The sequence below is a fragment of the Rhipicephalus sanguineus genome, chromosome 2 (assembly GCF_013339695.2).
Source record: "Rhipicephalus sanguineus isolate Rsan-2018 chromosome 2, BIME_Rsan_1.4, whole genome shotgun sequence".
Classification (NCBI taxonomy): domain Eukaryota; kingdom Metazoa; phylum Arthropoda; class Arachnida; order Ixodida; family Ixodidae; genus Rhipicephalus; species Rhipicephalus sanguineus.
The window spans coordinates 201,371,810-201,388,195 of NC_051177.1; the positions used below are offsets into that span (position 1 = coordinate 201,371,810).

Consider the following 16,386-nt stretch of genomic DNA (forward strand, 5'->3'; position numbering starts at 1 on the left):
TCGTTTATCTTGTTTTTCTGTATAGTGTGATTTTCCTAGACGTCAAATCGCATACAATTTTTCATTCTATGATTACCGACACTGTTTTCTGTAGTGTCACTGTGTAATCACCAGAAATGCTTTTTACGATTTCTGTAGCAGTGGACAGTCTGCACCCTGCAATATTTTTAGAAACCTCCTTACTTATTGCCCATTCTTCGGGCCTTGGATGTAACTTGAATTACAAAAAAATAAGTATATAAGTTCTGAAGTTGCCGCCTCAGTGACGAAAGGGACAGCTGGCAAAAGATTAAAAAAAGACCTCTTGTAAGGCGCACATTTTGGCTACATTGTACTCCGCTTTACAGTAACTTAGGACCAGCGAAAAAGTTGCACTTTTCGGGCAAACAAAAAATCACAGCATATCGACGGAGTGAATGATGATGAGTGGGCGAAGCTGCGGAGGTTCATCGGTAAACCGTGAATCTTCCGTGAATTCGGCCCAGTACATCATCACCGACGTGAGATCGGGCGCGTTTATACTAAAGGTTCTGTGAGTTATGACGACTTGCAGCTCACTTTAATTGTACATGTACGCTGTGAATTTTCACTGTTTAGAAAACCATTGCTTTAGAAAACATCTGGCGTCTTTCGTTAAGCAGCTGGCGTTTTTTCGTTTTGCTTTAGAAACATCTGGCGTTCTTTCGTTTTGCTTTCAGAAAACATCTGGCGTCTTTCGTTGGTTTATTTCATCAATCAACGGCGTTTTGAACAAACATCAATCAACGGCGTTTTTATTGTTTAATCACGCACAGGAGAAATCTCGCCAGGCACTACCTTGGAGGTAAACAATGGCTGCTAATGGGAATGAGAGACAGAAGAAGTCGGCTTTTAGCTAACACTTACACTTCTACTTCTACTAACGTTTCCTACTGGAACATGCCAATGGCTGCTAATGGGGAATGAGAGACAGAAGAATTCGACTTTTAGTTAACGCGCACGCTGCGAATTTTTTATTGTTCAACAACGCACAGGAAAAATCTCCCACCGGCACCACCTTGTAGGTCAAGATCTGGTACTAGCGTTACGACTGGTTACGCACTACGACTACGACAACTACGAGGGACGAATGGGTGCCACCTTAAGGAGCTTCGCCCCTAAAACGCACGTCCACACTTCGATTCTTCCTCTGCATCGCAGGACGCTTTCCGTAGAGGTTCGCACAAATTCTGAAATAGCAGAACACGGATCGTTAACGTCCATCTCCGGCGCCTCCCCGAGATTGAATTCTCCAAATAAACTTGTTTATTTCTCTCTGCTGTGGTAGCTTTATTGCCGTACTTGTGTAAAGTGGAGTTAATGTGTTACCTCAGGCAGCACCCACCGCACTGAGGCTAGTCCGAACGTCAGCTGGTAATTTAGCATTCGTTTATAAGATCCAGCGTCTTCACGATTCCGGACACGCTGATGGCACCCAGGGCGCCCAAGTTCCTCCATGGTTTTCAGGAAAGCTCTTAGGATCAATGGCCCTAATATTCCGTACAGGCAAGGCTGCTGCACCAAACTCGTGTAAATGCTTCTTGAGCGATGCCACCACCTGTATGAAAGACAGATTAAGAAAACAGTGTAGTGAATCACACTGCGCTCCAAAGTATACGTTTTCTTTATTATATGGAATTGACTAGTGCGGCGGAATACCGGAAAGATTAAAGCCCTGTCTTTGGTTTATTGACTGAAGGTTACTTTTGTTCATTCTTTCGGTAACAGCGCTTCAATTGGCATCAGTATGATTTCTTGAGCTTTTCGTCTACCAGTGGGCTGTAATAGGCGGCTCCGAAAGGGTCATGAATACGCGAATCTGTATACACTCCCTTCTGTACCCTATGTCCACATTTCTCCTATATCATTTTTTTTGTTCATTTGATTCATCTCTAGCTGGGATTAAGCATTCCAATTCCAATTTATTCTGTCTCGTTAAGAGAATATTTCACTCAAACTCTAAATGAATCAAGATGGCATCAGTGCACATATATTTTCGATTACTGTGGTAGCGCAACGAACTAGGACAGAAGAAAAGCTCACGAAAGCAGGCACACACACACACACACACACACACACACACACACACACACACACACACACACGCACACACACACACACACACACACACACACACACACACACACACACACACACACACACACACACACACACACACACACACACAAACGCGCGCACGCACGCACGCACGCACGCACAGCCATACTGCGCTGAATATGTGTCTGTGTGTGCCTTTCTTGTGTCCTGACAGATTTAGGCAGCGACCACTATATTAACGTCACTAAATTACAAATGGAGGCAAAATATAGAAGAAAGTTCTATCTGGACTGGGATAAGTTTAGAGATTCACGGACGACTCGAGCTGAACGAGGGGAAAAACCAGAGTCTCTGGAGCAGTGGACAGAGATGCTGCTGCAGGATGTTAAGGCGGTCACTAAGACAATTGAGACAGAGGTACCGACCGACAAAATGGACAGTAGACTTGCGCATTTATTGGAGGTCAAGCAGTCACTGTTGGAACGATGGAAGGGCCAGCGGCTTAATCGTACGCCTAGGAAAAAGATTGCTGAGATAAATAAGCAAGTTGAAGAACATTGGCAAACATGATCCAGGCAGCAGTGGGATGAAATTTGTAATTCAGTCGAGGGACAAATGCGAACGAGGGGTAAATGGAATCTTCTAAAGTCATCTTCTGGATGAGTCGGGCACAAAATCTAATCAAAGGGGGGTCCTTGCTAAAATACTCCATCTTGCTCAAAAGTCCTCCTCGGGAGCGGAGATATTAGAGAAGCTATCTAATAAGTATCTACCGCTAGCTCCCGATTCCAGCATGCAAGCCTATCCGGCGTATGAAGGGACACTGTGTCCCCATTTGGATGAACCCTTCGGAGTAAGTGACGTGTGACGAGCCCTGCACGAACTCAACGGCGGATCAGCACCGGGTCCGGATAGGGTTAGCAATAAAGCACTTAGAAACTTGGAAGATGACTGTTGAATGTCTCACTGACGAGATTAATAAGATTTGGAAGGGAGGTGATATGCCGGAGCAATGGAAGCTGGCCAAGGTGATACTCATATCCAAGCCCGGTAACCCGCCGAGTTTGGATAATCTCCGTCCCATATCTCTCACGTCATGCGTGGGAGAGGTGGCGGAGCACGTTATCCAGAACAGAATTGCGGCTTACATAGAACACAATGATATCTTTCCTCATTACTTAATTGGCTTTAGGCCGGGCCTCTCCACCCAGGATGCTATGAAAATCATTAAGACTCAAATTTTAGATAATCATACTAGGGATACCAGGGAGACCCTGGGCTTGGATTTAAAAAAAAGCTTTTGATAATGTCCGTCATGATTTTATTCTGAATGCAATCTCTGGTGTCAACCTAGGTTCCTCATTTCATGCGTTTCTCAGATCCTTCCTGAGCAGTCGGAGAGCCATCCTTAAAATTGGCGATCTGGAATCGGATGTGAAAGTCCTAAGCGATAGGGGCACCCCGCAGGGCTCTGTTATTTCACCCCTACTTTTTAACATTGCCATGGCTGGTCTCTCGAGGCAGCTTAGTGGAATTCAGGATGTTGGTCACACAATTTACGCAGATGATATCACCATTTGGTGTCCGGGAGGTAGCGATGGCGCTGTAGAGGCTGCCCTGCAGGAGGCAATCAAGACTACCGAGCGCTTTCTGGAGGGCACAGGGCTTTCCTGCTCCCCGGAGAAGTCTGAACTTCTCCTGTATAACCCGGTCAGGAGGGGCCCCCGACCGAGAGGCTGGGTGCCACCACTAGAGACCGACATCCACCTCCGTACCAAGAGTGGCGGGTTAATCCCCAAGGTCGCTTCCATTAGAATCCTAGGTATGACGCTAGAAGCGACGGGCACCAATAACATCACGCTTCAAAGATTAGGGAAAAAGACAGATAGCGTCAGGCTTTTCCATGCCTTCCTGTTGTGCCATTTTACATATGTGGCGGCAATGCACGTTCGGAAGAGAGTGGAAAGGGATAAGCTTAATGCGATGATTAGGAGGGGGGTAAAGAGTGCCCTGGGGCTCCCCAATTATACCCACACGGATCGTCTCCTGCAGTTGGGAATTCATAATACATTGGAGGAAATCACGGAAGCGCAAGAAAGAGCACAGGTAATTCGACTCTCTGGCTCAAAAGCAGGCAGGAGAATTCTCGCGGATATAGGTACTCCACCGGCTCAGGTTGATGCTCTGTACCAAGGGTTGACGAGAGATTAGAAGGAGAACATTATCGTCTCGCCTGTCCCGAGGAACATGCATCCCCAGCGAAATCTAGACAGGAGGAGAGCGCGAGCTCTGGCCCTTCGCGACGTTGAGGGTTTCCAAGGGGGTGGCTACTTCGTAGACACCGCACAATATGACGGCAACAGTGGCAGGTTTACGGTAGTTGCAATTAACCACCAGGGGGTTACCATTAATGCGGCGTTGGTATACGCCCGAACTGCTAATGCAGCCGAGCAGGTTGCCATCGCCATGGCTCTCCTAGATGAAAATCACGAAAATATATATAGTGATTCTAGGGCGGCCAATCGCGCTTTCAGTGTTGGTGCTGTGTGCAAAGAGGCCAAAGCAATACTCGGTGAGAAGTCAATTACAACTCATACCCTTACATGGTTCCCTTCTTATATGTGCTCCATGGTAGGAGGGGTTATCAATCTCAATGAGCTGTCCCACTCCAGGGCGCGAGGGTTAACTATCCGCGACCATGGAGGACTTCTGGGTCAACCTGGAGGATTGGTAAATAGGGATCAACCGACCACGTACAATGAAATTACTTTACATTTTGCTATGGGTAGGATAGTCTTTCCGCCTCCAGCTCGGAAGTTAAACAGGGCGCAGGCTTTGACACTGAGATGGCTGCAAACTTAAACATATCCTAACCCTGCCTCTCTACACAACCTTTATCCTGATGTTTACTTAGCGAACTCATGTACGAAATGGGGCGGTTTAGCCACCTTACACCACATGCTCTGGGAGTGCCCCTCGATACGTGGCACTGATACAGCATCGGCCAGCAAACGGGGCTCCGCTCTGAGGAGTCCGCACATTCAGTCACAACTTTGGGCTGTCCAGAGGGCCCACGATGCGGCGGTAGCTCTCGGCCTGACTGTCCCGTCGTGGGAGCGGCCCGCCGTGTGCTAAGGCACAAGCCTCCGGACTTTGTTAATAAAGTTCTTCCAATCCAATCCAATATCTTTGCGCTATCAGAACAATCAAAATTAAGTGATACCATCAAGCCCACTTTTCAACTTCAATGAATATATTTCATCCGATATTAAAAAAGTAATAATAAACACCGCTAATACGTTGGTATGAATGGGTAGGCATAAAGAATATAATATTGTGATAAATTATAGTTTCAGCGCACACTGAAACAACAACATATGAAAACACAAAACAAGTCACACAGCGCATTTTCGTATTTTTGCATGTCTATTTCTGAGTAAATAAAAGACCATAGTGAAGTACTAAGCAAAATCTTACGACAGTGGCTCCTTTTTTTGTGATCTTACCATGTTCCCTCGATATGACTAGCCTTCCATTTTCCAAAGCGATTTTCGGGCTTTTTACCCGTGGAAAGGTTGAACTAGCGTTCAGTGCACGTGCAGTTCGGTTAAACTATCATTACGTCACTTACTAACTCGACTAGCCACTCACCACACACAAATAACCACAAAAAAGTCATTAAATCGAAAATGTTCTGATTCACATTGATCTCATGAACAACGTTTCCATTGTATTCGATAAAAAAAGGATGTATTCCTAGAAACAGTTCTGAAAGCGTTACTTTTGCATTCACTTTTTCTAAAGATCTCAATGTAGCAATAACGGTCGCTTACGTTTGGAAGCCTGCTGGCCAAGTTATTCAGCTCACAAGGATCCGCCACGACATCGAAGAGGTATACAGATGTGTCAGACGAAAAGTTTGCGGTTGCTACATTGCCACATGTAAGGGTCGCCTTTTGTCTCCAACCTTTGGGAAAATTCAGACTCTTCGTTTTGTAAAAGTGCCTGAGAACGCTGGCTACGGTCGACTGGGCGACCAACGAGTCAAGATCGTGGCACGGACGGGTTCCTCCCGGTATGTTGTAGCGATCGGCGAATGCACCGTTGCCGTCCAGCACCAATTTGTACCGAGAGTTCCGCAGGGCCGCGGAGTGGGTGAACGCATAGTCGTAGTTGTAGAGCAACTCAACGCGAGGCGAAGGCAGGCCGTAGGACAAAGGCCGCCACATGTCAAATCCGTCCAGTTCCGCCATCTTCGCAGCGTCGCCTCCTGAAAGCGAGAGAGGATGATGGGTGAGCTGAACACAGCGCCGCAGTAGTAAATACACAAATCAAGCAGTCACTCAACACCTTGCAGGTCCGCCACCAAATTGAGCTCTAATTTCGGGGACTGAAATTTTTACAGGGTGAACATGAAGTGACGGCGCACTCCAGCTGCCTGTCACCGCTTCTGTCGCCACAAAATAAAATTAACACAAAAAACTTACACCATCTCCCGCTAAATGGGACCATGAGGCGATGCGAAGCCGGAGCACATGCACGATCGCGTTCCGTTGGCTTTCGTTGGGCATGCTACCGACTTCGCGTCGTGAACCGCGAAGAGGAACGCTACGCGTGTCGTGTCTTCCCTCTAGCCTGGCCGTTAATTCTCACAGGGCGAGCGGGGAACGCGGTCGTCAGGCGCGCGAGGGGGGGGGGGTGCGTAGAAGAGGAGAGAGAGGGGGAGGCGCATGCGCTGGCGCTCATCGCGGCGTTGCGCAGGAGAGGGGCGATGCGAGAGGCGATGCGAAGCAGCGTTTCGGCATGTCGAGCCCGCTTTTCAGAGAGGGAGTGGGAGTGTAGAGGCGGAGGGGAGAGGGGAAGTGGAAAGGGAAGGGGAGGAGCTGTGTGGAGAGGGGGTATCTGGAGGGTGTTTGCGCATGCACAGTAAGGGTGGTCACGCCGCACACCACCACCGGTTTAAGCTCCGCTAAAAGATGCGTCGCATCTAAAAGAATTCCCGCAGACTCGACGCAGTGTGCGAATCGGCCTCATGCGAAGCAGTCAGCGAGTAGTGGCATGTGCTGCATTCATTGGCTATGAGTCAAGCGTTACAAGGTGGATCGACGTTTTTGTGTGACTGGGGTACTTGCGTTCATATCGTGGGCCTACCAGGCACGTCGAGTACACTGGCGATTAAACGGTAACTTATGGTCCGACGTACCATCAGCACTCCCGTTACAGGGCAAACGTCCGTTTTATCGCAGCGAAGGGCACGCTACGAAGGTGATGATATGCATATCATACATAGCATTCATTAGCATGTTCCTCCGGGTTAGAGCAACGCTCGAGAGTAACTTCATGGACCATGCATGTGCAATGTTCACTACGTTACGCTGGCATATTGTTCGACTCCGGCTCGAATCTTGATTTTTATTATTTGCATTCCTCGGGATTTTTGACGCGCCGACATGGCAGCCGACACCAGATTTAGTGCGACACGGGCTCTATAACGCTCCACCGTTAACATTTCCAATGTGTGTAAACGCGATAGCGTTAAATAGCTGTTTCGCAAAATTCCGGTGTCAGCTTCGTTGTCGTCGGCGGCGTCGTTGATTGTTAGCGAAGATTTGAGATAGATGCAAATAAATAATAAAAAAGATTCACCGACGATTACGATACTGCATAATGCGAATTCTGAGCCCATCTTCGAGTTGGGGCAAGGCCAACTGTGTTTGAAGTTTTGGCTTTCCGTAAGGTATCGACTACGCCATAAATCATAATTTTAACACGAAAGTGTTTTATGCCGGGGTCCACCAAGACTTCAGTGACGTATTTCCGTCACGGAAATGACATGGAAAAAAATATACACAATCAGATGGCAAAGAAAAAAAGGTACCGGCAACGGGCATCGAACCCACGACCGCTCGGTCCGTAACAACAGATGCCGGACACGCTATCCGCTGCGCCATGGTCACAGACTCCGGATGCCTTACGAACGCGCTTTTTATATCTACCACTCTCCCGGTCGGCTGGGTGGTGGAGACTTCTGGGGGCGGTAAGGTAAAGTAATTCGTCATTGCTGTGGCCTCCACGACTAGCACCTGAAACGCGTTACGCGTCCGTCCCATTCGGTGCGTTTTCAATAGAAGTTGAATTTTGTCAATGCCTTAACACACCGCGAGGTGGCGACCTTTGCCCAAGCGTCGTAAAAGCGTCGGCCTCGCTCAGCATCACGCTAATACAAACCAAAATTGCTCTGCGACGCGCGCCTGCCTCAAGGCTGTTTCACATGCCGCGATTGCAGCGAAGAAAATCGCTCGGTTCGCTCTATTCGCTCTGTTCGCAACCGCCGCTAATGGCAGTTTCGTTTCACATGGACTGCGAATGCTTTGCGATTTTCGCTCTGCGACTGGCGCGGCGCGCAAAGCTGCTTGCTGCCGTTGTTTTGTGGCAGACACTGCATAATTTTCGAATGTGATGTAATAATCTGGGCGTTATGATATTCTTAACTTTTCATCACCGGTAGCGAAGAGCACGCGTGTTTTGTCATTTAAAAACACTTTCCAATCTAAATTCACTTGACAATACGCAACAACGGCCATAACCAAAACAAACTCGTTGGCGCAATTTCGACGGCTCGGCCGGGTTGGCGCAATTTCGACGGGTCTCAACTGAAAAATCGCTCCGCCGCTGCGAACAGAGCGAAAAATTTCCAACATGTTGGTCGCTCGCCGCTGACCGCTGCGGCGAGAGCGATCGGCCGTTTTTTTCGCTGCGAGCGAATTCGCAGCCTGAAAATCGCTCTCTTTTGTGTCATGTGAAACGGCCTTCACCTAGCTGTAACACCGCGTTCCATGCTCACGCTCTCGCCCCCGAGAAAAATCGCGGCCGGGCTACCGGGGCGGCAGGACGCGCTTTGCGTTTCCCTCTAGTCCGGCCGTGGTTTTCAATCACATTTTAACATGCCGCGGGATGGCGACCAAGTTCTGCGCCCAATATGCGACGCTCTTCTGGCTATCACACCTCGTTCTCTGATTACGCTTTCACCGTTAACTACTACAGCAACCACAAGGGTTTGTTTCGTCATTTAACATGGACGTTAGTCGTCGGGATGGAGATGTACCACCAATCATCAAAGTGGGTTCATACACGTTAAAAGGCGCCATTAGCTGCCAGACATCAATATACATTGTACAAACTCTCTTATATCAATGTACAGTAAGCATTCAGTTACTTCTGTAAGGGCAGGCTTTACTTTCGTGTTATTCCGATTCCTATGACGGAGGGATCAACCGTGTTTTTTTTGTGAAGCAGGACAGCACCCACTACGCTATTATTCAATTTCTGCGGATAAGCGAGGTACCCGCAACACATCTGTAAAGTATTATGTGCACTTTGTTGATGTTGCATGTGGCTGATGACGGTGAAGAATTATGGCTGAGCAACTTGCAGTGGGTGCGAAGCATTAAACCACACACTCGTTGCGCGATTAGCATTGTCTGATGACTGGTTGGCATTTTACTCTTCTGCCACGCTATATTACATAGGTTAACGCGATTCCTTGCCCGACATGACGCCTGCATAGGGTCTTTTTGCAAAAGAGTTTCAAGCACCAGCGTGAGTCGGTGGTAGAATACTCTAATGCCCCGCAGAGCCCGGGTTCAAATCCCATTCGATCGTGGGTATTTTTTTCTCATTTTATTTTTTTCAGGTCTATCGGTTACGCCGCCGATAGCGACGGCGACGCTGCTCAACGCAGGGATGGGCGCCTAAGAGCTGCGCTCTAAAATCTTTGGCCCGAGTGAGAATGGAACCCAGACTTTCTACGTGGCAAGCAGGCGTTCTACCGCGGAGCCACCCCAGAGCTTCACGCTGGATCGTGAAAAAAAAAAGAAAAAAATGCTATAAGAATTTTTATGTAGTGGGAGGTGTCTCCTTAACGCATGTAATATTGCATGACGCCATCGTAGAACCGCGCCAGGCGTAAAAACAAGTGAATTGCGCAACGGGTGGGTGGTTTAACCCTTTGCGGTCCAAAACCTTTACCCACTTTCCGGCTCTAGCGGTCCGAAACTATTTCGCCAGTTTCTGGTGCCGCGAATAAAAACACAAGCTGTGGAAGAGAAACGCACAGGATATTTATTTTTGCTCCTGCATTCTGCAGGCAACTCTTTTAGTGATATTTGGGCAACGTATGATACCGCTCAAAGCATTCCCCTGTGTGCAGGCCAGGGTTATTACTGCAGGTTTCCACCGCCGCCGTCGTCGTCTTCGTCACTCACTTCTGTCGAATCACTGTCATCACTGTCTGGTGGAGGCACGTAATTCTCTTCCTCACTAAAGTCATCCTCGCTTTCGCTAAAAGTACCGCCGTAAAACGCACGCGGTGAAAACGTGGCCATGCTTCTCAGCGAACCGCGCGCGCGAGTGGGTACGCTCTAGGCCCCGTGCTGATCACAGTGCTGCACCCTAGTGTCAAAAAAGTAAAACCTCAACAAACAAAGCTCACTTATTCCTCAAGAGATGGCCCTTCATGTATACAAAAAATGCGCGCGACTCGCGGTGAGAAAACAGCAAAATTTAAACCACGAACACCCTTGTCGGGCGGGGCCCGACAGCGGACCGCTACGGCCGTGTTGCGTTGTCGGGCGCTGCCCGACAACGGACCGCAAAGGGTTAAAGCTGCCCACCCATTGCAAAGCGTGCTGCTGCGCAGGTGCGCGTGACACCTTTCGGACGTGTAGCGGGTGCTTCCCCAATTTGCAAAAGGAAGAATGGCGTGGTGGGCACTTCCTACTGTACTTGCAGTAGGCATTTCACCAAACGAGGCACAGTGCTATATTGGCACAAAAAAAAAAAAAACAGGGGTACTATGCAGGATGGCCCGAGCTTCTGGGGATCACGAGTTTGGTCCAAGCTCGCACTACGGCGGTCATGACAGGAAGACAGTGCGAAGCGCGCGATAGCACCGCAGATAAAAACGACGACAAGAACGAGCATGGCGTCACAAACGCATGCGCGGCACTTGCGATGGTTTTCAAGGGAACTCCGCGTGCGAACGCGTCAACCCCGACACTTAGTCAACATTTCAGCAGTGCAGTGACCTCAGCGTGACAGTCGCGCTCTCTTTTTGCCAACTGAACATCGCGCCTCCCGTGGGCGTGTTCGTGGGAGTTTGTCTTCTTTCGGGCAAGGTCTTTCGTTCCATTTAAAACATGGAAATTTTCACTCTCGAAGGCAACACGGGAGCACACGCAGCACTCTCCTCCAGTTAATTTCCCTTCTCTCGAATATTACAGATAAATAAATGAACAGGTTACTACTACTTACATTGCACGTCTGAAGATTTTTCTGCAGTAACGAATTAGTAGAGACAATGTCTCCACAAACAAGTAAATAGTAATATTTCTCGCCGCAAATGCCACGAGGGGCGCTTGCTTCATCCCTGTTAGTGGTACGTCGTGAGTGCGGCGAAACTGAATGCGAGACAACGTAGCCACGTGATGATATAACCTTTATTTCTTCGTGCGTGTGTGCATAGCGTGTAAGATTAAGCTCATAGATGATACGTGCCACTCGCTGGCGTTGCGGTGTGAGCACTGCTCCTCGACAAAAACAAACGCGGTGGGCGGACCCGACCTTTGCCGCGGGTGTCTGTCAATCAAACTGACTGACAGGCAAACAAGGTTACACACTCGTTGATTCTGAGAAGGCCTCAGTTCAACACATGACCGTCATAGTGCCGGAGTGACTGTTAAGCGTTTTATGTGGTGGACGCTAAGGGAGCAGCTCCTTTGCATACACAAAAAGTTGGTCATCTTGCACAACTTGTGCAAGACTGGAGCCATCAGAGGAGCTTGCGATCACCTAGCTTCTTGCAGCTTTTCCGTGTCTGGTCTACTCAGTCTGCTCGGTGTGTTTCGGTGCGAAGACCTTGTCAGTTCGGTCTCAGTTTGATGGTAATAATTCGCTAGGTTCTAATTAACATGATATTGAATAGTTCTGGAAAGCTGATCGCTGCTTTTTTATTCCTATTTCTTGCTGCAAAGAAAATAATGCAACGTGTTTTCTTATATCGCTTTTCCATGGTCCTCGATTGTCTCTTTGCCCCGCCACGGTGGTCTAGTGGTTATGGCACTCGACTGGTTACACGAATGTCGCGGGATCGAATCCCCGCCGCGGTGGCTGCATTTTCGAAGAATGTTTGAGGCCCATGTACTTAGATTTAAGTGCACGTTAAAGAACCCCAGGTGGCCGAAATTTCCGGAGCCCTCCACTACGGCGTCTCTCATCATCCTATCGTGGTTTTGGGACGTTAAACCCCAGGTATTATTATTATTCGATTGTCTCTTTACGGGATTTTAGGAAAAATCGAAGATGGGTTTTTTTAATATTCATATTTCAATAGTGTTCACTCTCGCAGAAACTTGAAAGTTTGAGGCAATATATAAAAATATGTATTTGCCCCACCACAACAATATTTAAAGCACCCATTGAACACACTATACTCTCACAGCTCCTTAAGTTTAAAAACGCTATCTGCATTACCTCGGGAGCGAAAATTGACAAATACAGCAACGTTCATAAAATGTGGCATATTTAGACATTTTTCAAAAATACTTTCCTTCTCTCTACAAGTTTCAAACAGTGTTACTTCACTCTTCATTACTCATGCATTTTACCAAAGAATATTTCCTTTGTAACAATAGCCTTTGTGTTTTTATAGTGTCGTGAAGTTTCGAGAATGACAGATGACGAAATCGGTTCCTCCGTTTTCAACATATTCGATACTTTTTTTCTTCGTAAATTAACATGTTAATCAAAAAACGAAGTTCACAATCGGGCTACTGGGTCATATGTGCATAAAATATAAAATTCTCAATCAAATTTAAAATGTCAATTTCCGAACCCGTGTCGATCTCTCGTGGAATCACCCTTTTTTTTCTGCACATTAAGTTTCAGGCCTACCGTTCTGCTTTCTGTTTCCAATTCAGTAATCATGCTTCGCACTTCGTCCCCAGAGTTACTCATCAAGGTAATCTCATAATCAAGTAGCAGGTTTCTAAGGTACTGTCCTTTAACTTTTATATCTGACTGTTCCTAGCGAAGGGGCCTGAAAACCTCCTGTAAAAAAGCAGTTAATTGCATCGGAGTACACCATTCAGACACTCACACAAGCCGTCTATACATACCTTTTGGGACGCGCCGATGGATTATTTAAGCGCTGTAGACCGACGTACGATCATTCGACGTACGATCAGGACTATGGGCCTAATGCAATGAAAAAAATAACCGTGTGTTCCACCAACCTGCAAGCGAGTAGAAGGTGGCCAACCAGTCGGTGATGTGCATTAATTCGTTGTACACACGTCGTCTCCGAGCAAGCAGGGGACTCCAGACGAAAGCGGCCACCCTGGTGCCACCTTCCCAGACTGTGCCTTTTGCTCCCCGCAACGGCCAATTGAAACCGCGAGAGCGTTCGCTACCCCAAATAGCACCGCCGTTGTCGCTACTGAAGGCGATTACAGTGTTCTCCAGCATTCCTGCGTCGCTTAATGCCTGGACAACTTGGCCGACTGACTGATCCAATGCGTCCACCATGCCTGCGGTCAATAAAGGATATTGTTGACCGAGACTGCGGCCCGCTTCCCAAAGGTTCCCTTCGGTTCCCGTATGTGTTCTTTGCAATTGGCGGGTATCTTGGCTATATAAGCCTTGGTTGTTGACGCATTCCATTTTCCGCAAAATTAAGTGAAATGGGAGCCATGCACAGCGCTTATCTGTTAAGTTATGCGAAGTTGTGTCCCGCACTAATATGAAGTAAATGCAGTGCTCAAGCACTGCCTCGAAAATTCGGGCCATATAAATCATGCCTGACGTGCGCCGACAGGGTACCTTGCGTGCCATTTTATCAGAACCTCGAATGGCTGCGTTCGCATTTCTTTCCATTGCCTTTTATATACACCCTGTTTCACCAAGAGATGACGGCTTATCATAATTAAGTAGTTTTATTTTTGCAAGTTTTTAAACAAGGGCTTTTACTCTACTTTCGGCCATACACAGCAAGCTCTTTATTAATCTTATTTGTTTTTCGAATTCCTCAATCGCTACATCCTTCCTCTATGTCGATCTGTTGTTAGAAGTCTCTATTCGTCAAGCTCATATTTAATTGTGCTTTACAAACCTTTGCAACAAATCAGCATCGAATCAACAAGCCACTTCTCATGTCAATGATAAATTCGTAATAATTTAAGAAAGGTAATGTTTTACGCACGAAATTTCATCTATGAGCCTGGCTCTCAATGAGAGCCTCTTATAGTGGCGATATATTCTAACCACCCGGGGTACTATCAAGCGCAAAAAAACGTTAAAAAAAGTGTGTTCGTATCCTGCAGAGTCGAAATGTAGCCACTCAGAGAAAGGGGGCGAAATTCACGACGTTTCCCGTCATCAATACGCAGCTGGAGCTGCCGATCAGAGAAGCCTGCCAAAATACAGCGTTTAGGAGTTATGCGAGACACATATAAAGCACTGACCGTGTAGATACCATACATAAAGGCACGCGCTCGATCAAACAAGCGGCTATTCATCACTGCGCAGTCATGTAACCCTAATGCAGCATTTTCTTTGCTCCGGCCGATGTCTACAAATACGGCCATAAGTAACGGCTATAAAAAACCATCCTCTCCGTCCGACTTTCGCGAGCACTAAACACGTCTATACGCTAGCCTGCTCAAGACGTAGAATATTACGTTCGATGTAATAAGGCTACTTCGGAAGAATACCTCAATATTTTTTTCAGTGTCAACAAAAAAATACGGGCACTTTTGCACTATGACGCGCAAAGCTTGGCAGAGCGAAGCACGGGCCCGTCGCCGCTCGAACTCCCCATCGACCAATACATCTAGCTTCAAGATGCGCGGCTTCGTCCTCGGGAGTACGGACTTTCTTAGGACGATCCATGTCTCGGTGGACAGGATGTGGCGCAGCCAGATTATGCACTACAGAGTGGAAGTTCCGCACGATGTCTCCGTCGGTGGGCGGCGCTTAACTACTGTGCATGCGCGGTTTGGCCAGATGGTGCGGTACCTGGTCGTTAGAGGACACGATGCTTGCTTCCTCTTTCTTTCTATCTTTTCCCTCTATCTGTTTATTTTCCACTCTTTCGTTGATTTTTTCTCTTTGTTTTTCTCTCTGCATTTCTTTTTATTTCTCTCTTTCCCATTCTTTCTGTGCTACGCCTTACTCTATCTAATCCTCCTTTCCCTACTCGTCACCATCACATCTGTCCTCCTCACACTCAATTCCGTTTCCCACTCCCTTGCCATACTATACAAGGCTATGCTATGCTCTGCCAGCGTGCCTAGATAGCCGAGTGGTTAAAACTCCTCGCCTTCGGATTGAGGGTACACGGGTTCGAATCCCGCGTCATAAAGAATTTTTTTCGGCAAAAATTTTTCTCTTTCTCTTTCTTTATATCTTTCTTTCTGTCTCTGTGTTTTTTCCTTTCTTTCTTTCTCTCTCTCTCTCACTCGTTCTCTCACCCATAAGGGTTATTATAGGCTACGCCGTAGCTGTGAGTAGGGGGATTTGCCCACATTTTGTACATACTCGTTCATGATGATGATGGTGATAGTTGCCGGGAACAAGCACACATCTTACGCCGAGCTAGAACAGCTTCGGAAGCTGAGCATAAAAACTTACACATGATATTTTAAGTGAAATGAAGAACATCATGGTAAAAACAAGTGAGTGAAACTAACGAAACAGCCCAAAAACGTGCATGCGTAGATGTAATAATTCGCTCTCACCGGCGTATATCGTTCGGTTCTTCTCTTCTATGTACGGAAACTTGGCGATGTTTTCCTGTGGTGCTTGCAGCATATCTGTGTCTAGTGCCGAGTGTGCAGCCTGGTGAGACACCACAAGCAGCAATGGCTGGGAATAGAAAATACGCATGCAGTTGTCGCGCGGAGCTGTGCAAGCTCAGAATAGCCACTGTGGGGTTATATAAAGGTAGTTAAATTCAAATAAGAGAAGCCTACTCCTGCTCTACAGTTCCATTTATCTGAACTTCATTATACAGCGCACATCACTCATTCTGGTGACTTAAGACAGTGTTCAAGAACAGGAACACGGTCAATAACGGCTCTATTGGCCGAGTTCTTCGTACGTTGTAAAGTAGAACGCGTTAGCAAAAAAGCAGCACCAAGGAAGAAAAAAAAATCACAGGATCCCACGTGCATTCACCTAAGACGACTCGAAGGTGAAAGCCTTCTTCTTTTTCTTCTCAGTGGATGTATTAGGGAGCCTACATGACCGGCCGGT

The 16,386-nt window shown here is 47.4% G+C and overlaps 1 protein-coding gene across 1 annotated transcript in view; it reads right to left on the bottom strand.

Annotated features, from left to right (window-relative positions):
- Window positions 1-1,328: 1,328 nt before the first annotated feature.
- LOC119382172 (arylsulfatase B-like) overlaps window positions 1,329-16,386 on the bottom strand; it is a 58,665-nt gene continuing 43,607 nt past the window's right edge. The window contains exons 6-9 of the mRNA XM_049413035.1: window positions 15,870-15,996; window positions 13,368-13,661; window positions 5,910-6,346; window positions 1,329-1,576 (exon numbers count right to left, since the gene is read on the bottom strand). Of these exons, the coding sequence (XP_049268992.1) occupies window positions 1,427-1,576; window positions 5,910-6,346; window positions 13,368-13,661; window positions 15,870-15,996 (1,008 nt within the window). The 3' untranslated portion in view covers window positions 1,329-1,426. The remainder of the gene's footprint in view (window positions 1,577-5,909; window positions 6,347-13,367; window positions 13,662-15,869; window positions 15,997-16,386) is intronic.